Source organism: Zootoca vivipara, chromosome Z1, assembly GCF_965207765.1.
Source record: "Zootoca vivipara chromosome Z1, rZooViv2.hap1.1, whole genome shotgun sequence".
In the NCBI taxonomy this organism is placed as follows: domain Eukaryota; kingdom Metazoa; phylum Chordata; class Lepidosauria; order Squamata; family Lacertidae; genus Zootoca; species Zootoca vivipara.
In genome coordinates this window covers 71,818,550-71,842,734 of record NC_142583.1, presented here as the reverse complement: position 1 = coordinate 71,842,734, position 24,185 = coordinate 71,818,550, and the positions used below count along the sequence as shown (strand labels likewise).

The window sequence follows — 24,185 nt, the reverse complement described above, 5'->3', positions numbered from 1 at the left end:
AAAAAAAGGATTGGACAAATTCATGGAGAAAATGGCTACTGATGAGTATGAGCCACAGTGGCTCTGTTCTGCCTTCACAGTTGGAGGCAAGGATGCTTCTGAGACCCAGTTGCTGGAAACCACAAGAGGGGAGAGATGCTTTTGTGCTCAGATCCTGCTTGCTGGTTTCCTCCAGGCAACTTGCCGGCCACTGAGAACAGGATGGGCCTTTGGCCTGATCCAGCAGGCTCTTCTTATGTTCCCTTGCAGATATGGAGGCTCTGATGTCCATGGACAAGGGCACTTATATTAGCCATAGGCTCACCAGCCCAACCTGTGCCTTTAACAGGAGAGGGCTATGTGCAGAAATCTCTTGGTGAATCCTTTGGTAGTACGGACAGCCACGGCGGCCAGTTCAGAAGCTGGGGACTGAGGCCACTCTCGCCCTAACCCTTTGCAATGACCGTAAGTCCCGTCCTGCACCTTTACAATAGAGCAACCAACTTTTGTTACGCTGCCCTGCTTGGTTACCTGGATATGATCTGCGATCACCGTCGGTGACCGGTTGTTTACAAGGCTGCGGCCCTTTCATTGAAGTTCATGGTGAGTGTTGCCCAGAGTGGGTGGGATATATATGAATGAATGAATGAATGAATGAATGATAATAGCAGAGGACTTGTTATGCACATAGGTGTGTTCTCAGGGGTTGGGCGTGCCATCTTGTTCCCATTATTATCTTTACTGGCATTACTGTCTCCGACCGGGGCAGAACATAGCCATCCTGGCTAGCAGCCATCCATAGCCCTCTCTTCCTCCATGAATTTGCCTATTCCTCTTTTAAAGCCATCTAGGATGGTGGCCATCATTACTCCCTGTGGGAGGGAGTTCCACAGTTTAACTGCGCTGCATGAAGGACTTCTTCTTACCTGTCCTGTGAATATGTTACAGGTAGGTAGCCGTGTTGGTCTGCTGTAGCCGAAACAAAAATAAATAAATTACTTCCAGTAGCACCTTAGAGACCAACTAAGTTTGTCATTGGTATGAGCTTTCGTGTGCATGCACACTTCTTCAGATACACCGAAACAGAAGTCACCAGATCCTTATATATTGTGAGAGGGTGGGGAGGGGTATTACTCAGAAGGGTGGTGGGAATGGGTGTTTGACTGATAGGTGTGGAAACTCGTTGACGACTGTTAACGACTGCAATTGGTCTTACAGGAAAAAGCAAGGGGTGAGATGGCTAAAGATAGCTTTATCATGTATAATGAGATAAGAATCCAATGTCTCTATTCAGACCAGGTCTCTCCATGGTTTTAAGTTTGGTAATAAGTTGCAATTCAGCAACTTCTCTTTCCAGTCTATTTCTGAAATTCTTTTGTAATAAGACAGCTACTTTGAGATCTTGTATAGAATGTCCTGGGAGACTGAAGTGTTCTCCTACTGGTTTCTCTGTCTTGTGATTCCTGATGTCAGATTTATGTCCATTTATCCTTTGGCGTAGGGTTTGGCCTGTTTGTCCCATATAGAGAGCTGAAGGGCACCGTTGGCATTTGATGGCATACACAATGCTAGAAGATGAGCAATTAAATAGTCCTGAGATGGTATGTTGGATGTTGGATGAATATGTTGTTCTCCCTTAAATTCTCTCCTCTCACAATAGTTGTTGAAGAAACCCCCCCTCCCCCGAAAGAGGAAAGGAAGGAGGAGGCGGCAGAAGGGAGGAGAGAGCTGGGGAGAACGCCACCCCAGTTGACCACGATGCGCCCTGGGACTCTTGCGCGGGTTCCCCGACGGCAAGGCCGGCCTTACGAAACGAGAACACCCATTGTCACCAGAGAGAGAGCCATTGGGGGCTTTCCTGTGTCCAATGGGTGCCGCTGCCGCTGCCCATTCACCCAGCAGCTCAGGGTGGGGGCCTCGGTGACCCCAAGGGGAGAGAGAGTGCGAGAGGTGGGGGTGGGGAGGGGGGGGCTTCGATTTCGTTGACCCTAATGGAGCGAGGCTGATTTCTGCGCCGTCCCCCAGCTGGGTTCCTGGCGGCCCAGCGCATGGAAGAGTTGGTTTTCCTGTAAAGGCTGTGCGATGCTCTGGTTTGCTAGGAAATGCTCCAATTTTCTTTAATAATTGATGGGCGCTGCCTCGCCAGCCTCGGAGGCTCGGCGAGCGCAGTCATTACCAGCATCCTGGTGTTTTTTCCACCCTCCCTCTCTCCTCCTCCTCCTCCTCCTCCCCCCTCCTTCCTTCCTTCTGCCTCGAACACAGAGAGCAGCAGTGGCAAGGTTTGGGGGGAACGGGAATGGAATTGAATGCAGGTGTGTTTGCTTGGCCGGGAGGTTGGGGTGGAGGGAGAGAGATGAAGAACTGCAGACTCAGAGAGTTTCTGGAGGCTTAACTCTTTCTCAAGGCACAGCCTGAGGCAGCCCTCCCCAATCCAGCCGCTTTGGACTACATTTCCTAACCAGTGTTCGAAATTAGGCAAGCGCATTTGGTAGCTGGCTCCCGGCCACTTGCAACCAAGGTCCCAGGGTGCCAGGGTGGTGCCTGACATCTCCATCATCTGGAGGTGCGTGCCAGTGGATCCCGACTGTTTTTGCACACTAATACCCCACCCTGTGGAATTCTATCTGTTATATTTTTTTATCTGCACAATCAGAATGGATTTCTGGAACCCAAATGCTTTTTCTGTGCAGCCTGAGCAGCGGCAGCGAACGACGTTATGGTGAATTGTTGCGGCTTGCCTTTGCTTAGCCGCTCCCCGTTGTCCTGCTCACAGTTGTGAAGAATATTCCTACGTTGTGAATGGTCCATGCCACCATTAAGAAAAAGAGGTGGGAATATATCTGTGGACAGGATAAGGTGTCTTTCCCTCTTTGTCCCTGGATAAGGTGACTTTCCCTCTTTAAGTTCTCAAAGTTCTCAACCCAGCTCTGAACCGTGCGCTCCGTGGAGAAAAAGCTGGGATATAAATGCCATAAATAAGCTACTCAGCTTACCTCCTTAAGGAAGCTGGCAGAGCTAGCCCAGGCATAGGCAAACTCGGCCCTCCAGATGTTTTGGGACTACAACTTCCATCACCCCTGAACACTGGTCCTGTTAGCAAGGGATGATGGGAGTTGTAGTCCTGAAACATCTGGCGGGCCAAGTTTGGGGGTGCCTGGGCTAGCCAGATAGAGATGCCAGTTGCCAACCTGGCATCCAGCAATCACCAAATGGTCGCAATTAGACCCGTGCCAGTTGCAAAACACGCCTGGGGAGTTTCTAAAACTGGCTGTACCCCTTTTGAATAGAGAATAGGTTCTTTCACATGCTGTTCCTGACACAGGTACAAGGTGTCTCCTCACATGTACAAGTATTTGTTGTACACCTCTTGATTTGTGTGGCTCACCTGAGTGTACACACAGGCACACAGGCGGCACACTCGTCGAACGTAGCTTGCGAATAGATGGGTGAATGTGCAGCTCAATCATTGCGCACACCGGTCCTCAGATTGTGCACTCGTTGAATGTAATGTGTGAACGATGCCACAGAGAGGGGCAGTGGAGGGTTAGCAACTGGGGCTGGAATCCTGCACACTTGATCCATCCCAGTGGGATTATACTGGCTTTGCTGCATGCAGAGTTTTAGCTTCCCCCTCCAACTGTAGAATTTGAACTCAGCTCCCTGGAGCCTGTGGGTCCGCCTGTGTCAAAGTTTCTGCCTTGTGTTGCTGATACAACACTTGTTTTTGTGAGGTGCCCCTCATGCAACAACAGGACCAAATAAAACAAGTTTTAGATGGCATCTTCGGAGATTTATACCAAGTATTTGCTAGGGTCTCCGCACCCCACCCCCCTGCTCGCACCCCCCCTATAAAAACCCCTGCAGTTCCAGAGACTTTATGGTTATTCGGAAATGTTATTTCTCTCTCTCTCTCTCTCTCTCTCTCTCTCTCTCTCTCTCTCTCTCTCTCTCTTCTCTCTCTCTCTCTCTCTCTCTCTTTCAACTTCCTGCTGCTTCTGGCTTTTAAAAGACAAAATCTGAGATTGCCATAAATCCAGCAGCCCCAAATCTCTGACTCCCGATAAAATCAGGATTGGATTTCTGCCGTTTTGTCACCCTGCTGATCTCCCGTCTTAGTCCTGTGGAGATTTCCCCCAGGGTCATTGTTTAATTCCGCCTCCCTGGCCCCATGAAGCCAGTCAGAAGGATTCAGGGTTCAAGATGTTCGTTTCCCATTGTGTCCTTGACCCAAAGAAATCCAAGGCCAACAATAATATTAACATAGTATTATCTATTAAAGCTCTTGGAAATTTCCATCCGTAAATAAAGTAATGGCTCTTGGGTATTGTTCATGTGTGTGTGTGTGTATACAGAATATCCGAGAGATCCATTACTTTATTTACAGATGGAAACTGTAAAGTGTCTTAATGGGCATTATTACAGGGGCGTGGATGCAGTTGCACACCAGCAAATATAGCTTGTGCCATTAAAGTGGATTTGGTGCCCTTGAAGAACATAATCACTTCTTCCCCACCACCCCACCCCCAAAATAGGACCGTTTGCTGTAAGGAAAGTGACAGAAAAACACACTGAAATGTACAGGTTGGCGATTGCTAGAGGCGACATCGGCTAACCTCCCCGAACAAACCAGAAGGAATGCTCAGTAAGCAGGTTGGGGTGTTTCTCAACAAAACCCTCCCATTCATGCAGAGACCGATTTGCACAACAGAACTTCCCTTCCTCCTCTTCCCCCCCCCCAACAGGGTTGTTGTTTTTCCAGAATTTGAACTCAGCTCCCTGGAGCCTGTGGGTCTGCCTGTGTCAAAGTTTCTGCCTTGTGTTGCTGATCCAACACTTGTTTTTGTGAGGTGCCCCTCATGCAACAACAGGGCCAACTAAAGCAAGTTTTAGATGGCAGTGCGGGGCTAGCAGAGAGAAGAGAAATTCTGTTGCACGAGCAGAAGTCTTTGCCCAACTGTGACTATTTCGGTGGAAGTAGCGCCCCGTTAAGAGTGTTTTATGGAAGGTGATTGTTTTACTGATGCCTTGTAACTGTGTTACAGGTAGACCCTAACTTAGACCCAGAGGTGTCTAAGGTGGGACCTTTGGCATGCAAAGGATGTGCTTTTCCACTCGACTACATCCCTTCGTAGGAAATTCTCCTTTACTGATCAGATCATCTAGTATTACCTACTCTGACTGCCAGCAGCTCCTCGGGCTTTCAAACAGGAGTCTCTCCCATCCTTACCTCTTTTTAAAAAAGCATTTGAAAAATATTGTTTTAATTCCATTAAACTCCTTTTAAAACTTTTATATGTTTTAGCTTTTTGTGTGTTGTTTTGAGTCCTGGCCTGGAAAAAAGACAGAGTAATAATAATAATAATAATAATAATAATAATAATAATAATAATACCTAGAGATTGATCCTGAAATGTGCAATTTGCAAAATATGAGCTCCTCTGTTTATATAAGGGGTGATATGATAGCCATGTTCAAATATATAAAAGGATGTCATATAGAGGAGGGAGAAAGGTTGTTTTCTGCTGCTCCAGAGAAGCGGACACGGAGCAATGGATTCAAACTACAAGAAAGAAGATTCCACCTAAACATTAGGAAGAACTTCCTGACAGTAAGAGCTGTTCGGCAGTGGAATTTGCTACCAAGAAATGTGGTGGAGTCTCCTTCTTTGGAGGTCTTTAAGCAGAGGCTTGACAGGCATATGTCAAGAATGCTTTGGTGGCGTTTCCTGCTCAGCAGGGGGTTGGACTGGATGGCCCTTGTGGTCTCTTCCAACTCTAGGATTCTATGATTCTATGATTATATCCACCTCTCTGCCTTTATTTCAGCAGCTATCTGTAACCCTTTTAAAGGAATCAACAATGAAACGAAACTGATATTCCTTTTTATTTCCCCCTGACGCTTGTCTGCAGAAATGGACCATCAGTGCATCAGAGACTTCATTTATTCACAGAGAAAACCATCCATATTCGTGCATCCATACGTGGAAAGTGGTTTCTACGTCACGAGCTGCAGGCGTTCAAATAGCTTTCAAACAGCGTTTATTTAAGCATCTGCATTTATGCCGAGGAGTTTCAAATCGCAGAACTCTCAGAAGGCAACGCCCACAACATCCTTAGACGCGAAATATAATACATAAATATTCCAGGCCCTTGAAGTGTACTCAACTCCCCCCCCCCTCCAGGCATCTGTGACAGAAAGCTGCGCTGTTATGTAAATCGTAAGAATATGCCGAACTCCTCTTAGAATTGCACTTTTCATTTGAGATTTTGCATTTCCACATTTTTCACAGCCGTTCCTGCTTTGCCCGTGCTCCCCACTGTTTGGCAAAGACCCTCCTTCCAGCTGCTAACAAATTTGGTGCTGCTGAACTTTTGAGACTTACCTTGCTGTACGAAGCTAAGCAAACCATTTCAGTGTTTGCATACGGCAAAGATCTAAGATTCTGTCAGCTCCCCTTTTCTAACCATTCCTTATGGGCTTGCTTATTTGTTTCTGGGGATTTAAACTCTGCCTTTCAGTTGAGCAATTCCCTAGGCAGCTTGCAGCGCAGTTTGTCATAACGCATTCTTTGCTATCCCGGTGTCCTCCAGATGTTTTGTAATGAAACATCAAATTGACACCTAGCCCCACACAACTGAGTGTCCCTTAGTCCCCTGGTCAGTGGATGGGACCAGGGTTGTAAAATCCATATTAACTGAGAGACCCCTGTCTTTCCATTTCTTCTGATCCTGTAGGCCAGGCATCCCCAAACTTCGGCCCTCCATATGTTTTAGACTACAATTCCCATCTTCCCCGACCACTGGTCCTGTTAGCTAGGGATCATGGGAGTTGTAGGCCAAAACATCTGGAGGGCTGCAGTTTGGGGATGCCTGCTGTAGGCTGTAGCCCATTTGGGGGGGTGGGCTTCTGAGAGCCAGCCAGGAGCCCAGGCAGCTAGTGTGGGGACCTCGAGTCCTGGGGCAGGGATGTCTAGGTCTGATGACTCCCCGGGAGCCACTGGCTGGGTGGAAATATACCAGCGGCTCTGGCTGTCCTTGCCTCTCATCTGAGTAGACCCCAGGTTCGAGGGCGAGGCAGGGCTGAGCTCTGACATAACTCATCAAACGCCCTCTTCCTTCACCGGGGCCCCTTCCAAATATACCCAGTGGCCAGCAGCGGCATAATGGGAAACCAATGGCTGCCTTTCAGAGGATTATTTAACCATGATTCCTGCACTGCATGGGGTTGAGCTAGATGATCTCTGGGGGTACCTTTCAAACTCTACGATTCTAACGTGATTCCTAGCCCCTTCCACATGGGGCTGCTCAGATAATTAGGGTAGGGGAAAATTAAGGAGAAGGGACACACATTTGTTGAGGGTAGGGGTGTGATGGGTCCACGGGGGGGGGGGGAGGGAGGTACCGGGAGACCCACTTTTTACACCCAGGGAACTGGGTCCTAAACAAGAAGCAGGCGATATTTCCCTTGATTCCCCCCCTCCCCAAGTTATCTATATAACTTACAAATCTCTCCCTCTCTCTGCTCCCACCCTGCTTTTTAGCTAAACGGACACCCAGAGAGCAGCCTAGGAAGAGTCAGTGGGTGGAAGAGTAATTTACCTAGCAGATTATGCTGAAGGGGAAAGAGAGATTGTCTTACTTTCTGTCTGTGGGCTGAAGGTTGGGAAGGAAATTTGCCTCTTGTTTTTAAACGAGGGCTGGGCCCCCTCTCCCTGCATTTCTCTGATTGAAATGCTGCAGCAAAAGAGACTTTTTCAGCTGTATGGAAGAGATTCTTGAAGATGGGGCTGGGGGGGGGGAGAGAGAGAGAGCGAAGGAGCTGCTTGTCAAAACTGATCCTTCAATCAGCGGGGAACCTGCACAAGCTCTTTTTTCTTTCACGGGGTATTTTTAGAGCCGAAAGGTTGCTTGGAGCACAGAAATCCAGGAGGGAAGTTCCCAGAAAATCGCACTTTTTTTGACACCCGGGTGGGTTTTCTAACTTGGGCCGCTGGGTGCCGATCTTAGCAGAGGATGGTCATGTGTTTATGTCAGTGCTAATAAACTGGGTTTTTATTTTTTAAATAAATCCCACAATGTGTAAAATTAGGACCAGTGGCAGAGTGCATCGTTGATTAATCATCTGCCTTTTATCTGATTGATTAAATTTAAATAAATTTGCATATTGCCCAAAACCCCTGTCGCTGCCTTCTTCGGATACTGGAGAAAGTGCAAGATAGCTGGCATCTTAAGCAAGCAGACTTTGCGACCTCAGAGCAGAAGTCGGGATTTACTCGCTGGTAGTGTGTTTGAAATTACAGGCAATAGCAGCCAGTTGTTACTGGGAAGAAATGCCGTTTTGGATATTATCATTCCGTTTCAGCTTCAGAAAATAAAAAAAGGACCCTTAGCTCTGAGATCCAACCTCCCTCTGGTCTGTAATTTGCCCTTTCCTTCTCTGAAGGATATAAAAGAGTCCTAGAATCATATAATTGTAGAGTCAAAAGGGGTCCCAAGGGTCATCTAGGGCGAAGATGCTGTTTTTTTACAGAGGAGCACCAGTCTCTGTGTTGACCAAGTGTTTGCTACTGCTTCTCACTGTTAGAAACTCAGATATATAAGCTAGGTGCCAAATGGTTACGGCCGCCTCAATAGAATGTCAAGTTGTTATTTTGGAGCCAGATCATGGGCGTACCCAGCGCGGGGCAGGGGGGGTAGCTGCCCCCCCAGAAGCAGGGCCGGCGCAGCCGTGGGCGAGAGCAGCGCTGCCGGCGGGGCTGGTGGGCAGAGGCGGAGCACAGCCCGGCAGAGTGCGAGTTTCGCGGTCTCACCTGCCGCACCGCGCCCTCCAGCTTCCCGAGAGGTGGCCGAGCTCCGACCGGGTTCCCCGCCGCCGCCCAGCCCAGCCCCCAGCTTGTGCTGCCCCAACAAGCCAGCCAAGGCGCTCAGCGTCCGCTCCACCACGTCACTCATGCCCGGGCCGACGCCACGGCTGCCCGGGGCCGCTGCTGCATCCCAGAAGAGGAGGCCCCAAGCCTGACGCCCCGGCAGAGGGAGAAGGGAGAGCGGCCTGCCAGCCGCCTCTGCCTCTGCCACCTCAGTGCTCACTTCCGCGCCGCCTCTATCGGCGGAGAAGGCCGCTTGCCGCCCCCAGGAGGGCTTCCTCTCGAGGAGGAAGGCGCCGGGCAGGGAGGAGGAGGAGGAGGCCAGGCCGAGATCTAGAAGGAGAGCCAGGCGCTGCGAGGAGAAGTTATTTTTATTATTTTCATTTTTATTCTTACATCACCATCATCATCGTTCTCCGTAGCCCTGCCCACGTTCCCACTTTGTGGCCCCTCCCCTCCCGTGCCTTGGCCCCCCTTGCCCCCCCCGTTTTGATCCTGGGTACGCCCTTGAGCCAGATGGCTCGAAAGTTGTATTTTTCAATACAGTGGTACCTTGGTACTCGAACGGCTTGGCTCCCGGACAAATCGGCTCCCGAATGCCGCAAACCCGGAAGTAAGTGTTGAACGTTTTTTGGAAGCCGAATGTCTGTGTGGTTTCTGCTTGAGTGCAGGAAGTTCCTGCAGCCAATTGGAAGCCACGCCTTGGCTTTTGAATGGTTTCGAGCAAATTAAGTCCGAGAACCAAGGTGCACCCTTTGTGTTCCTGAATTCTGATTGTGCAGATAAAATATAATGGATAGAATTCTACAGGATGCATTTTTAGTGTGTGAAAACAGTCAAGAGGGTCCCCCAGGCATGCAACTCCAGGTGGTGGAGACAGCTGGCGCTATCCTGACACCCGGGCATCTTCACTTGGTTGCAAGCGGCCGATAGCCAGGTGCAAAATGCGCCTGGCAAATTTCTAACGCTGCTTCTTCTGTAGAGATAGGTTTAACTCTTTGTTTGGTTTTTAGTAACTAGTTAATTCAAACTCTAATGAATGGTGTGAAATGTCATGCCTTTGGAGCTGTGGTGGAATTGTAGCTTCTTCTGTAGCTTCCGACTCAGCCAGCTTAAGGAAAACTACTGTAATTGCACAACTGTAGAAATAGTTTTTATTTCTTTCAGTTTACTGAGTGTGTGAGTAAAATAATGATGATCTTACTTTGGTCTGGCTACGCACTGTGTCGGTGACTGCCAAAATGTTTTATAAATCTGCAAAAAAAATCAAAAAAATGAACATGAAAGCTTCCTGGGTTCAAAACCTGGACAGAAGCTGACCATCAGTGTTGACAAGACTAAGCTAAATGAAGCAGTCATCTGCCTTGGTGTCAGAAGACTTGCTCTGACAAGCAAGGGCCAGAGCTGGTGCTTTGCATCCAGAAAGTCCTGGCTTCTTTCTCTCTCTCTTTTGAAATAACTTTTATTGGTTTTACAAATACAAAGTTATAAACAAAGAGTCAAGAGGCATATCCATATAAAGAGAGTCTTCCGAATCTCAGGACTTCCACCCCCTCCATGGGGTCCCATTTTGAACATTTAATACTGTACTGCATATTCATCCATACTCCAATTTTTGTGTCAAACCATATTATCCATGGTAATTGTTAAACTACAGATGAAATCAAAATACTGCCAGTGTTTCCATCTGCTTACAATGGTCTCTTAGATAACTCATACGTTTTCCCCATTCTTTTGTAAAAAAAATTGTCCTCTTGGTTCCTGAGTTTTCCAGTCAGTTTTGCCATTTTGGCATAGTCCATCAGCTTGGTTTGCCATTCCTCTCTGGTAGGGGCCTTGTCTTCTTTCCATCTCTGGACTAGTAGCATCCAGGGGGGGGGGCTGTTGTTCCGTACATAAAAAGTCTTTTCTGATCCTTTGGAATGTTGGCATTTTCCCCCCCATTTCATTATAGATCATCTCCCAGAAAGCTTTTTATTACTTTACAAGTCCACCACATACGATAAAAGGTACCTTCTTTTTCTTTATATTTCCAGCAGGTATTTGAACTTGTCCTATTGATTTTTGCCACCTTACAAGGAGTCAAATACCACTGGTACATCATTTTCATATAATTTTCATATACTGTAATGACCAACTTAGTTTGTCATTGGTATGAGCTTTTGTGTGCATGCACACTTCTTCAGATACCTTCAGATAAGAAGTGTGCATGCACACAAAAGCTCATACCAATGACATAGTTGGTCTCTAAGGTGCTACTGGAAGGAATTTTTTATTATGTATACTTAACTACAGTACTGGTATGTGCATTTTGTGGCCAGGGAAGGTTGCATTGCAAAATTCAGAACAAAATTCAGTAGATTTCCAAAAAGAGAGAGAGAGAAAGAGGCTGTGTTTCATTCTTCCTGCTGTTCTGAAAGTGCGAATTAGACCCTTAAATGCAAACTGAGTTAATTTTTCATCCCCATCTCGAGTCAGGGCCAAAGCTCTTAGAGGGCTTCCCCCCCAATAAATCAAAACCAGGATCTAAAGTTGCCAACTGATTTTTTTTAAAGCATTAAAGGAAGGACAACAACAACAACAACAACAACAACCTGGCTTGCATTTAACAGCAGCTTGATTCTCATGGAGATTAAATAAGACCGTTTGTTAACAGCTGCCGATCAAGCTGATGTGATATGCAAAGGGGCAGGTCAAGAACTCTGGCAATTCTGCCTGGGAGAGAATAAGGTGCAAATTCCGTTTACTCTGAACTTAAGTTGGCTTCAGCACTAAGTAAAGGCACCTAAGACTGTTGCGTTGCCTCAGAAATTTGATAGGTGCTTCCGGGGACAATTTTGGCTGGAGAAGCGATGCAGGGGGTTACATCTAGAACGCACATAATCCCACTCTTCCCCTAGACTCACTTTAAATTCTGAAGCACCAGGGGAAGATCCAGTCCGCAAGCGCTTCTGGAATGTGTAAATCGACTCTGCCATCCTAGTAGGATTCCTGTTCTTTTTCATAGCTGTGTGGCAGGCAGAAATTCTGCCAGGGAATTCTGCTGCAGGGAAAGCAATGCCTGTTGAATTGCTGCCTGACACACTAATGATCAAGGCACAGGAAGCTCTGGCAGGAAAGGTGGCAACTGTTGCCACAACCGTGTGCAATAGTTGCTACTGCGCCCACTTGAAATCCGGAGCCATAAATGTCTTCTCTCTGTTGGGCCATCGGAATATTGGAGACAGCCAAGTTGCTCCCTTGGCCCATTGTGCAATTGGCGGAGAAAGTGACTTCCTTACACACACCCAATCTTCTTTCCAAGGAAGAGAGGGCAAGACAGACAAACATTTTCTCCACGAGTCAGGAGGGTGGTTTGTTGTCTAGGTTCAGGGGGTGCACAGGCCCAGCTAGAAATGAGCCCCAGATTTCTTAGATAGTCTCTAGAAGCTCAGAGCGTTAGTCTAGAGTGGAGAGAAATCAGGCCTCTCGACTCTTGGGCATAAGGGGATAGCATTAAATATATATTTGAGGGCTGCTGGCAGCCAAATGGGCTTCTTCTAAATTTTGCCCCTCAAACTGGAACAGTCTTCCCTTGGGAGGTTGTGGATGGCAAGAGCTGTTTGACAGCGGAACGGTCTCCCTCGGAAGGTGGCGGACTCTCCTTCCTTGGAGGTTTTTAGAGGCAGAAGTTGCATGGCCATCTGTCATGGATGCTTTAGTTGAGATTCCTGCATTTCAGGGGGTTGGACTCGATGACCCTTGGGGATCCCTTCCAACTCTGCATTTCTATGATTCTAAGCGTGCAGTGGGATCTTCCCATTTTAGCTGTTTCCAAAGTCAGGAGGTACTCCACACCGTCTGTGAGCAAAGCATAGGGCTTGTTCTGAGTGTGGATTCCCAGGCCAGGTCCAGAGGGCTCCTGTGTGGCACAAAGGGCCCCGTGTCAGGGCCTCTGCTAGGCCTTTTTATATATATTCTTCCTGTGCAACATCAGCGTTGATAAGAGTGAGAAAGCCCATGCTACACGGCATGCCAGGTTTTATTACAAGCTAGTCTGAGCGTTGAGCTGAAGGTCTCCCAGGAGAGAGCTTGTTTCCTTCCAAAGTCATCACCGCTCTAAGCGGTGAAACAAAATTCAGCATTCAAAGTGCAAGACAGGCTGCGCAGTAGCCTCTTCAAAACAGAGCATTTTGAGTTAAATTATATAAAAGGGGGGGGTAGCTCGTATTCTTTCCCCCTTTTTTCCTAGTAAAGCCGACACTTTTCTTTCTAGGCTTGATTGGAAATTGCTCTCAGTGTTTTGGAGACGCAGAGTCTTAGAAGTCGTTATTATTATTTGTTAAATTGGGATACCGCCCTTTATCCAAAGATCACAGGGCAGTGCACAACGTCAAAATGCAAAATACAAAAATGGAAATGGAAAGTTGGCTTCCGCGTAACAGTTTGTTGCGGACTCTGTGCCTGTCTAAGCGTGGCAGAAGGGGGGACTGACCACCTTCCTTGCCTACAAGAGGACCCCCCCCCCCCGGTTCAATCCCCTTCAGTCTAGGTGTGGCTGGGGAAACTGCTGCCACTCAGTGTAGACATTGCTAAGCTAGATGGAGCCAATGGTCTGATTCTGTCTAAGGCAGCTTATACCAAAAATAGAAAAACCTCCCCAATATTCCCAGCATGGTTCTCCTCTTAACACCTTTTGCTGTCTTGGTGTTCTATGAGAAGGAATTTGGGGGGGGGGGAATCCCAAAGAGAACGTTCCTTTTTCTCGAAAGGGTTTTTCAGCTGCAGGAGTCGAGTGTGAAGGAAAAAGGAAGGCGATTTCCTAAGATGCTGCCCTCTCGGATGAATGTCAGCCGACTGCTTTCTGCAGACACTATAGAGACTTTCAGGCTCACTGTCCTTCTCTTCCACCCAACTCCCCACTTCACCGCAACCTCTGACAGTTGATTTGAAAAGTGGCCTGGCAGACAACAGCACACGGCCTGACAATCTCTGATCTCGCTTCTCTTTTTCTGAGGCACATTTATTGCAAGTTGGTTTGTATTCCGGGCACTAGAGAGACAGCTGCACAAAGGTGGGACCCACAACCTCTTAAGACACTCCTCACCCTCCAAATACTTTTTGGACTACAACTCCCATCGGCTCCAGAGAAGCATGCAGGGTGCCAGGTTTGCGGAAGGCTACTTCCAAGGGGACCAGCTGATCAGTTTTAACGCACACATGCAGGGTGCTGATGTGTGGGGCTGAAGTCTACATCCCAGTTTACATTACTGCATTGCAGGGGGTTGGACTAGATGAGCCTCGGGGGTCTCTTCAAACTCCACAATTATTCTGTGATTCTATGCATGTCGTTTCTTTTGCGGTATTGTCGTAGGCGACACCTTCTCCTCTTCTGCTTTTATAACAACGTTCACTTACAATATATAGCTCAATCTTGCAAGAGGGCAGCACTTCATTGCTCCACTGATTTGGGTTGTATTGTTTGGCAAATGCTCAGATCTTTTCCACTGATATAAAGGGGTTGTAAAATAATAATAATAATTTTATTATTTATACCTCGCCCATCTGGCTGGGTTTCCCCAGCCACTCTGGGCGGCTCCCAGCAAAATACTGTATTAAAAACACAATAAAACATCAACCAATGAAAACTTCCCTGTATTGTACAGGGCTTCCTTCAGATGTCTTCTGAAAGTCAGGTAGTTGTTTATTTATTTGACATTTGGTGGAAGGGCGTTCCACAGGGCGGGTGCCACTACCAAGAAAGCCCTCTGCATGGTTCCCTGTAACCTCACTTCTTGCAGTGAGGGAACTGCCAGAAGGCCCTCGGAGCTGGACCTCAGTGTCCGGGCTGAACGATGGAGGTGGAGACGCTCCTTCAGGTATACTGGGCTGAGGCCGTTTAGAGCTTTAAAGGTCAGCACCAACACTTTGAATTGTGCTCAGAAATGCACTGGGAGCCAATAAAGATATTTCAGGACCCGTGTTATATGGTCTTGGCAGCCGCTCCCAGTCACCAGTCTAGCTGCCGCATTCTGGATTAGTTGTAGTCACCTTCAAAGGTAGCCCCACGTAGAGCGCATTGCACTAGTCCAAGCGGGAGATAACTAGAGCATGCACCACTCTGGTGAGACAGTCCGCGGGCAGGTAGGGTCTCAGCCTATGTACCAGATGGAGCTGGTAGACAGCTGCCTTGGGCACAGAACTGACCTGCGCCTCCATGGACAGCTGTGAGTCCAAAATGACTCCCAGGCTGCGCACCTGGTCATTCAGGAGACCTCCACTGCTGCCCGCACCTTGTCCCCCCAAAAACTACTTCTGTCTTGTCAGGATTCAACCTCAATCTGTTAGCCGCCATCCATCCTCTAACCGCCTCCAGACACTCTCCCTTCACTGGTTCTGATTTAAAAGAGAGGTAGAACTTCATCCCCGCTGGATTGAGTTCAGAGAGTGAGATCACTAATACGAGAGCCATTGACTGGATTATTTGATATTGGTTTGCAATGTGCTTTAATGCTGAGCTTGTGCGAAAACTATTTCCAGTCCCAATGGGATTTAGTTACAGGTAGGAAGCCATATTGGTCTGACACAGTCAAAACAAAATAAAAAAAATCCTTCCAGTAGCACCTTAGAGAAGGATTTTTTTATTTTGTTTCGAATGGGATATGTTCAGGTTTAAAAATGTGCCCACTCAGTATGTAAGAACAGAGCTCAGTTTTAGGGTCTTGCTTATAAATGCACCAGCAGCCACATACTTGGCATTGCTTGGGAAGTCTAAGAAACAAAAACAAAAAAACAAGGAGTTTTGAAATTTGTCGTTAAAATCAGCGCTGTTTTGAAAGGATCAGCCTGCTGTCTTGAAGCTAAGTGGCATCCAAGCAGGTAAAAACCCGCTTCTCAATCTCAGGAAGCATGGAATTGAAGAGTTGGAAGGCACTCCAGAGGTCATCTAGTCCAACCCCCTGCAATGAAGGAATCTTACTTTTGTTGGCATCTGTCTGTCTCGAGAGACAATGGAAGAGTGCGTCATTGGGGGTAAAGTCAGACCATTGGAGAGTTACAGCGCCTGCTGTGGCTGTAGAGATTGATATCGGAGAGACATGTTTTATTGCAGGTGTGGCAGATAAAGGCGTCAGATGAAGGCAGTAATCATAGCCTGGCAGATGGCCGTGGCCACTCTCCAATGAAGGAGAGTCCACTGTCTTCACAGGTAGCCTGTTCCACGGTTGAACAGCTCTTACCGTCATGCAAAATTTGGTTGCGATATCTTATGAAGTGCCCATCTGCCTTGCAAACAAACATCTTTCCAAAATATATAATAGATTAGCATGCACGGAGCCAGTTGGACAGGCGTAGGGTATCTGAATGCTAAATCAGCCATACCAGGCTCTTGGTCCACGAAAGCAGTCTCTCAGAATTTATCTTGGCAGCAAGCTCTCGTGGAAGTTGGGCTTCGTCACTGCCGTCTATTCAAAAACTGCTGTGCTGCTTGCCAGCTGTTTCTGCACTGGTCCTAAGCTTTTGTTGCCTTCATCCTGAGTCTCCCAGGGAGCACATTCTGTACTGTGAGCAGTGATCCCTTGCGAAAGGCCAATGGGCCTCTATTGCGGTTACCATCCTTTTTGGAGGTCGAGATACTTTCCCCCAGAGCCAGGGACTTTTCTGCTGAGGCCCCCAAGGGTATAGAATTCCCATTTTTTCGAAAAAAAAAGCAGATCTGCCCCTAAGCTTCTTCAGTTATCTGAAGGGCTGCCCCAGAGAAGATGGAGCAAGCTTGATTTTTAGCTTCTCCGGTAGGCAGGACCCAAACCAGATAATTCAAATGACAAGAAAGGGGATTCCCATGAAGATAGGATTCCCATGAAGGTAGGATCTAATAAGGATCTCTTCTACAGAGGAGGACTGGTGGGAGTTGTAGGCCAGTTGGGGGAAGTGTTCTACCTCAAGGGCCTCCCCTTAGGAACTGACCCACACCCTGCGATCACCACCTGAGGCCCCTGAGAGGTCCAGAGGTTGGCAGTGCCTTTTCTGTGGTGGCTCCCTATTTGTGGAATGCTCTCCCCAGGGAGGCTCGCCTGGCACCACCATTGCAGATCTTTAAGCGCCCGGCGAAAACATTCCCATTCACCCAGGCCTTGGGCTCGTTGAACAATCTATGGCCTTTTAAATGTGTGGAGAGGATGCACTGGTTTCTTTTAATGTCATGCATGTTGCATTTTTATTTTGCAAACCGCTCTGTGACCTTGAGATGAAGGGTGTCATACGCATTTAATAATAGGCTCCACCTTCTATCCCTACGAGGTGCCGCTCCTAGGAGGTGCCACCCACTGCCTCTCAAGGCCTGAGTTCCCAGAGCCTCCTTCACTTTCCATGCACACGAATTAAACGTTGCAGTTACAATGCCACAAACGTGCGTGTTTCGTTCACCTTCAGGAATGCACCTACCCAGAGGTGCCTACAGTTGCACTGCGTGGCCAAAAGGAGGCGCCAGTCAAACGTGTGGTTGAATTCAGAGGGGGGGGTAAGAAGTTTCTCCTTCTACCGTGTTTCTCCTAAAATAAGCCATACCCCGAAAATAAGCCATAGTGATAGGCAGTTTAACCTTGTAGGTTAAACTGTAAAGGTAAAGGGACCCCTGACCATTAGGTCCAGTCGTGACCGACTCTGGGGTTGCGCGCTCATCTCGCATTATTGGCCGAGGGAGCCGGCGTACAGCTTCCAGGTCATGTGGCCAGCATGACAAAGACGCTTCTGCCAGAGCAGCACATGGAAACACCGTTTACCTTCCCGCTGGAGCGGTTCCTATTTATCTACTTGCATTTTGACGTGCTTTCGAACTGCTAGGTTGGCAGGAGCTGGGACCAAGCAACGGGAGCTCAACCCGTCACAGGGATTCGAACCGCCGACCTTCTGATCAGCAAGCCCTAGGCTCAGTGGTTTAACCACAGCGCCACCTGGGTCCCTAGGTTAAACTGTACCATACTTAATTTAAAAAAATAAATAAGACAGCCCCTGAAAATAAGCCACCGTGTGTTTTTTTGAGGAAAAATAAATATAAGACGGTGTCTTATTTTTGGAGAAACACGGTATGTGTGGGGTGCATTCACTGTTGTTGTTGTTTAGTCGTTTAGTCGTGTCCGACTCTTCGTGACCCCATGGGTCATTCACTGGTGACACCTTAATTCATCCAGGGCCTGGGTGTCTCAAGGTTGCGATATTTGGCAGTGCCCGGCTCAACCGGCAGCCGAGCTCCCGCACCACAGTGGGCAGAACCAGGCTACCTGGCCCGGCAGACACCCCCCCCCACCCCTTCACCGTTTGCCCCCGTCACGTGGCAGCCATGCCTCCAGCAGAGACGTCTGGCGTATCTGTTTCAGCCTGGGGGAGGAGTGGCAGGAGGTGGCTGCACCTGTTGGACTTCTGCCTGCCGTGCATTGGGAGGACGAGAAAACGTGATAGAAACCCTTAACCTCCCCTTTGCCCGTGTGAACTGGGGCTGAGATTCTGTTCCCAAGGGACAGAGCTTCCTGCACTTGGCAGAACAAGCCAACAGGTGGCATCCTTTTATCAAGTGTGCCCAGGAACGATATTTGGCGGGTCGGGTTTCATCTTCCCCATCCATCACAGTGGATCTCCAAGGGTGGGGCAGGAGAGGGTTGCAAGGACAATTTCAAGGACAGCTAAACATTTCAGTCTGGTATAGTTTAGTCTCTATTTTATTTTATTTGCAGAATATGGGTAGCTGTCTTTTCGAAAGGAGAGCAAAACCGGGGACCATCCTAGCTGTGTTTGCCAACGTATTTCTTATCAGTTAAGAAATTTGGTGTGCCACGAGCAATTTGTATTTTATTTTTTTTATAATTTTTATTAAATTTTCTGTTTTACAACTTAGAATACTCATTTAAACACCCTTAAAATATCATGACTTCCCTTCTTTTCTTTCCGTGGTTCATTTTACATATCATAAGTCCCTGCATATTTTACACAAACTGAACCATTCAGTATTCCATTATTGTATCTGTCAAAACTTATTTACACTGTTGAATTTATCTTAACGCTGGCAGCGTTTTCAGCTGTACGGATTTATTTCCCATATATTCAATAAACGTTTTCCAGTCTTCTCTAAACGTATCTTCTTCTTGTTTTCTTATTCTTAGTCCGTAAGCTGAGCATATTCTGTCAGTTTTAGTTGCCATTCTTCTTCGGTTGGGATCTCGCTTGTTTTCCATTTTGGGGCTAACGAAACACGGGCCACAGTAGTGGCATACATAAATAACATTTACGAGCAATTTTTTATCTGCGTGCCCCAGAGGGAAAAAAAAGTTTGAGAATCACTGTATTACTACGACACTTCAATGAAATCATCCACAATAAATATTCATTCATTCATTCATTCATTAAAAAAACCAGATTTCTTTATTTCTTTATTGTGTTTCTACCCCACCTATTCGTCCAAGGAGCTCAAGGTGGCATTGCGTGTCTCTCCCCCTCCTCGCAACAACAACCCTACGTGGTAGACTAGGCAGAAAAGCTTCGACTGGCCCAAGGTCCGGGGGGCACCAAGTTGGCGAAGGCTGGCATAGATACCGCTATATCCTGCTCTCCCTTTCGTTTAGGCTTGTGGGTGGCTGGTGCAAGGGAAGAGGGCTTCTGGTTGGAGTTTTCGCCTCTCCTGACCGACTTCTCCTTTCTGCCTCTCCCTCGCAGTGGCGTTGGGCTGGCTCGGGCCCATTTCGAGAAGCAGCCTCCGTCCAACCTCAGGAAATCAAACTTTTTCCACTTCGTCCTGGCCATGTATGACCGGCACGGCCAGCCTGTGGAGATCGAGAGGACGTCTTTCATCGACTTCGTGGAGAAGGACAGGGTATGGAGCCAATTGGGTTGCGCTGTTGCTCCTCTCTTCCCACCCACCCACCCCCACAAAAAAACTCCTCAAGGGGTCAGATATGAGGCATCATATCCAAGATGGCGGCAACCATGGAACGGACTCCAACTATGATTCTGTTATTCCCTTGGAAGGTTGCGGGCTCTCCTTCCTCGGAGGTTTTTAAGCAGAGGTTGGACGGCCATCTATCATGATGCTTGAGCTGAGATTCCTTTATTGCAGGGGGCTGGACTAGTTGACCCTTGAGGTCCCTTTCAACTCTACGGTTCTATGATTCTGTGAACCGTGTCCCTCCCCCACTCATGCTCACCCCTGCCATACAATGGAAGTTGACTTCTGGGGCCTTTCCAGAAACCAAGATGGCGGCCCCCAGGGCCATGGGCATCTTCCATTGGATGGGGTGTTGTGGCTCTAGACCTGGCGCAGTGTGGGGGACAGCTGTAGCGCTGAGGACGTCTATAGAAGTGGGAATTTCAGCTTGCCCAGTCCCTGGTTCAAAATCAGCAAGCCTTCTGTTTGAACCTCACCCCTGCTGTGGTGATGGCCTGGCTATCTTAGTCTCTCCGCCCACCCCTATGCAATTTGGGAATAACAGGACCAATTATTATTATTATTATTATTATTATTATTATTATTATTTATTACTCATACCCCACCCACCTGCTGGCCGGGCCTCCCCAGCCACTCTGGGCGGCTCCCAACAGAATATTTGAATACACAACAAAACATCCAACATTAAAAACTTCCCTAAATGTTAAAAACTTCCCAACCCACCTTTCAGGGTTGTTGTGAAGGACCCCTGAGATAATGTGTGCTAACTGCTTTGCATATTCTCAAAAATTGACTTCTGATGGTGAGACGAATGTAAAACTAAATTGTTTTTCTTTAATAATAATAATAATAATAATAATAATAATAATAATAATAATAATAATAATTTATTATTTATACCCCGCCCATCTGTCCGGGTCTCCCCCGCCACTCTGGGCGGCTTCCAACACACATTAAAATACATTAAAATATCACAGATTAAAAACTTCCCTAAACAGGGCTGCCTTTAGGTATTTTCTACATGTCAGGTAGAATTGTTTATCTCTTTGACATCTGATGGGAGGGCACTCCACAGGGTGGGTGCCACTACTGAGAAGGCCCTCTGCCTGGTTCCCTGTAGCTTTGCTTCTCGCAGTGAGGGAACCGTCAGAAGGCCTTCGGCGCTGGACCTCAGTGTCTGGGCTAAACGATGGGGGTGGAGACGCTCCTTCAGGTATACAGGACTGAGGCCGTTTAGGGCTTTAAAGGTCAGCACCAACACTTTGAACTGTGCTCGGAAACGTACTGGGAGCCAATGTAGATCTCTCAATATTCTTCAAATATTTCATAGACTCAGAGAATTGTAGAGTTGGAAGGGAACACGAGGATCATCTAGTCCAACGCCCTGCAATGCATGAATCTTTTCCCCCAGCGTGGGTCTCAAACCCATAACCCTGAGATTAAGAGTCTCATGCTCTGCCAACTGAGCTTATCCTAGCATTGGTTCATCATATTTTGATCCTGCCTTTTCTCCAAGGAACCTTTCATTGTTTGCCTCCAAACTTTATCCTCCCATCAATCCTGTGATGTAGGTTAGGCAAAAAGTCAGGGGTCTCACGGCTGGCAGATGATTTGAACCCGGGTCTCGCTAGTGCAAGATGGCAGAGAGTCTTAAGATATGGCGTGTGTTTTCAAAATAACATTTTATCCTTTTCTTTCAGGAGCAGACTGGAGAGAAAACCAACAATGGCATCCACTACCGGTTACAGCTTTTGTACAGTAACGGTAAGGAGCATTGCTGGCTAATTCGCGATGTTTGCATGGCGTTTTTCAGGGGGACCCAGAAAGCAGATGTCTTAAAACGATTAAAACTAGCCTTCCTCCGCTTGATGCCCTGCATATGTCTCAAAATACAATTCTGAATATTATTATTACCTGCCCTTCACCCTAAGATCCCAGGGAGGGTGACAGCAGTTAAAAAACAAAATTGATAATAAAGCACAATGTTTGTTTAATTCATAAAAAAAATCAGGGTAAAACAACTTACAAATTCCAAAACAGGAGTGTCTGAAGCCAGAGAAAAGAGCTGCCTCTTCAGCATCTTCCAGAAGCTGTGATTAGGGGCCACCACAGAGAGACCCTCTCCCCCCCACGGCCACCCCCCCCAGCCTCGGCAGGGCTCCCCCTGCCGATCTTAGTACCCGAGAGGGGCTTTAGGAAAGGAGAGGGGTGTCTCTCGGGTATTTGGGGCCTCATGTGTTTAGCACCCTGAATTGGACCCAGGAATCATCCCTGACTACAACTCCCATCATGCAGAGCATGGAGATGTAGGCATGCAAAAAGCAGCCCTCTTTGCTCCAACAAATTCGCTGCATCCATTCACTGCACTAACCAGGGGTCCTCCAGGTGGGCTTGGACTACAATTCCCATCAGCCATCATGCGAGCTCCAAGTTTAGGCTTTTCAGAGTCTCCCAGGTCCCAATCCAAGGCTCAGCCCACACTGGCTCACATCATTAGAAAAGAATCACAATTGGATAATCATCATTGCAGATGGATGCAAGTAGTTTATTTTTATTTTATTTCCATTGTGTTCCTATACCATATCACTCCTTTTTCCCCCTCCAAGGAGCTCAAGGCAGTTGTCCTCTCTCCTCATTGAACCCCAAAAATAACCCCGTGAGGGAGCTGAGGGGTAGCAGCTGGGCCCAAGGTCTCCCATTCATGGCCGAGCGGGAATTCGAACCCTGGTCTTCCAGGTCCTCGTCCGACACTCTAACTGCTGCACCACGACAGAGTTGTCGGCTGGTTGTGCCAAACTCTGCCACCTCTTCCCCCCCCCCAATTTTGGGACTGGCATCGTCCCTGCGCCACCATTTTGAAAGCGGAGGGCCTCTGTGATTTTGAGCCAGGGGATAGGAAGTTCCAGAACGGAAGAGACCAATGTTCCTCTCGCTTTTCTTCCTTGCCTTGCAGGACTTCGGACGGAGCAAGACCTCTATGTGCGGCTCATCGATTCCATGTCCAAGCAGGTAACAGCCTCCGGTGAAAGTGTGGGAGGGTGTCCCTGCATGCCTGCTCTCGTGGAAAGGGACAGAGCGTTTTTGGGTGGGGGCAAGCGCAAGTATATGATGGGAAGCGGGGGGGTCACCTCAAACAGCCACACCTCCCATGCTAGGAACAGGGTCCTTGGGTGGCTCAACAGGATGGGGCACAATCAAGCCTTAGGAGGGAGCTGGTTGTGTTTAGCCTGGAGAAGAGGAGACCAAGAGGAGGTATGAGAGCCATCTTGAAATATCTCGTGGAAGATGGAACAAGCTTGTTTTCTCTTGCTCTGGGGGGAAGGACTCAAACCCAAGGCTTCAAGTTACAAGAAAGGAGATTCCAACTAAGCATCAGGAAGGAATTTCTGACAGCAAGAGCTGTCCGACAGTGGAACAGACTCCCATGAGATGTGGTGGACTCTCCTTCCTTGGAGGTTTCTAAGCAGAGGTTGGATGGCCATCTGTCATGGATGCTTGAGCTGAGATTCCTGCATTGCAGGGGGTGGACTAGAAGACTCTTGGGAGTCCCTTCCAGCTCTATAGTTCTATGAGAAGGAAGGAAGGAAGGAAGGAAGGAAGGAAGGAAGGAAGGAAGGGAGAGAAAGAAAGAGAGAAAGAGAGAAAGAGAGAAAGAGAGAAAGAGAGAAAGAGAGAAAGAGAGAGAGGAGAGAGATAAATAGGAAGGAAGGAAGGAAGGAAGGAAGGAAGGAAGGAAGGAAGGAAGGAAGGAAGGAAGGAAGAGAAAGGGAGGGAGGGAGGGAGGGGAGGGAGGGAGGAGAGGAAGGGAGAGAAAGAGAAAGGAGAGAAAAGATAGGAAGGGAGGGAGGGGGAGAGAGAGAGAGGAGAGAAAGGAAGGAAGGAAGGAAGGAGAAAGGAGAGAGAAATATTGGGAGGGAGGGAGGGAGGGAAGGAAGGAAGGAAGGAAGGAAGGAAGGAAGGAAGGAAGGAAGGAAGGAAGGAAGGAAGGAAGAGAAAGAAAGAAAGAAAGAAAGAAAGAAAGAAAGAAAGAAAGAAAGAAAGAAAGAAAGAAAGAAAGAAAGAAAGGACTTGAGGAAGATGTGATAGGTGGATCTCAGTTTTGTCCCAGGAACAAAATCAGCATAAAAGTTGGTGTGCTTCCATCCCTCCCCTCCTGAGGGGGGAGCCCATGGGAGGCAAATCCCAAACTGGGAGATGCTTCATTAAGCTTCACCATCATTAATCAACACCATTAGGCAGGGAGGCTTTGTTAACTCTGGTGCTAATGGGCTGGGAGCCTCTGCTGCTTAGCACCTGCTTAGCACCTGCAAACACACGCTCCTTCTCCAGGGCTCTCTGCTGAGGCCAAACAGAGGAGGAGGAAGCCCAGGCTTGCTGGGCGGCAGCATGCAACTCCCAGCAGCCCCACCCAGCATGGCGCATGGCCAGGGA

General features: G+C 47.9%; 1 protein-coding gene across 4 annotated transcripts in view; it reads left to right on the top strand.

The window, feature by feature from the left end:
- LOC148687417 (transcription factor COE1-like) overlaps positions 1-24,185 on the top strand; it is an 86,551-nt gene that overhangs the window by 9,905 nt on the left and 52,461 nt on the right. For all 4 annotated transcript variants that reach the window (XM_088660680.1, XM_088660679.1, XM_088660681.1 and 1 more), the window contains exons 3-5: positions 19,526-19,682; positions 21,455-21,518; positions 22,708-22,763. In XM_088660680.1, coding sequence (XP_088516806.1) covers positions 19,526-19,682; positions 21,455-21,518; positions 22,708-22,763 — 277 coding nt within the window. The remainder of the gene's footprint in view (positions 1-19,525; positions 19,683-21,454; positions 21,519-22,707; positions 22,764-24,185) is intronic.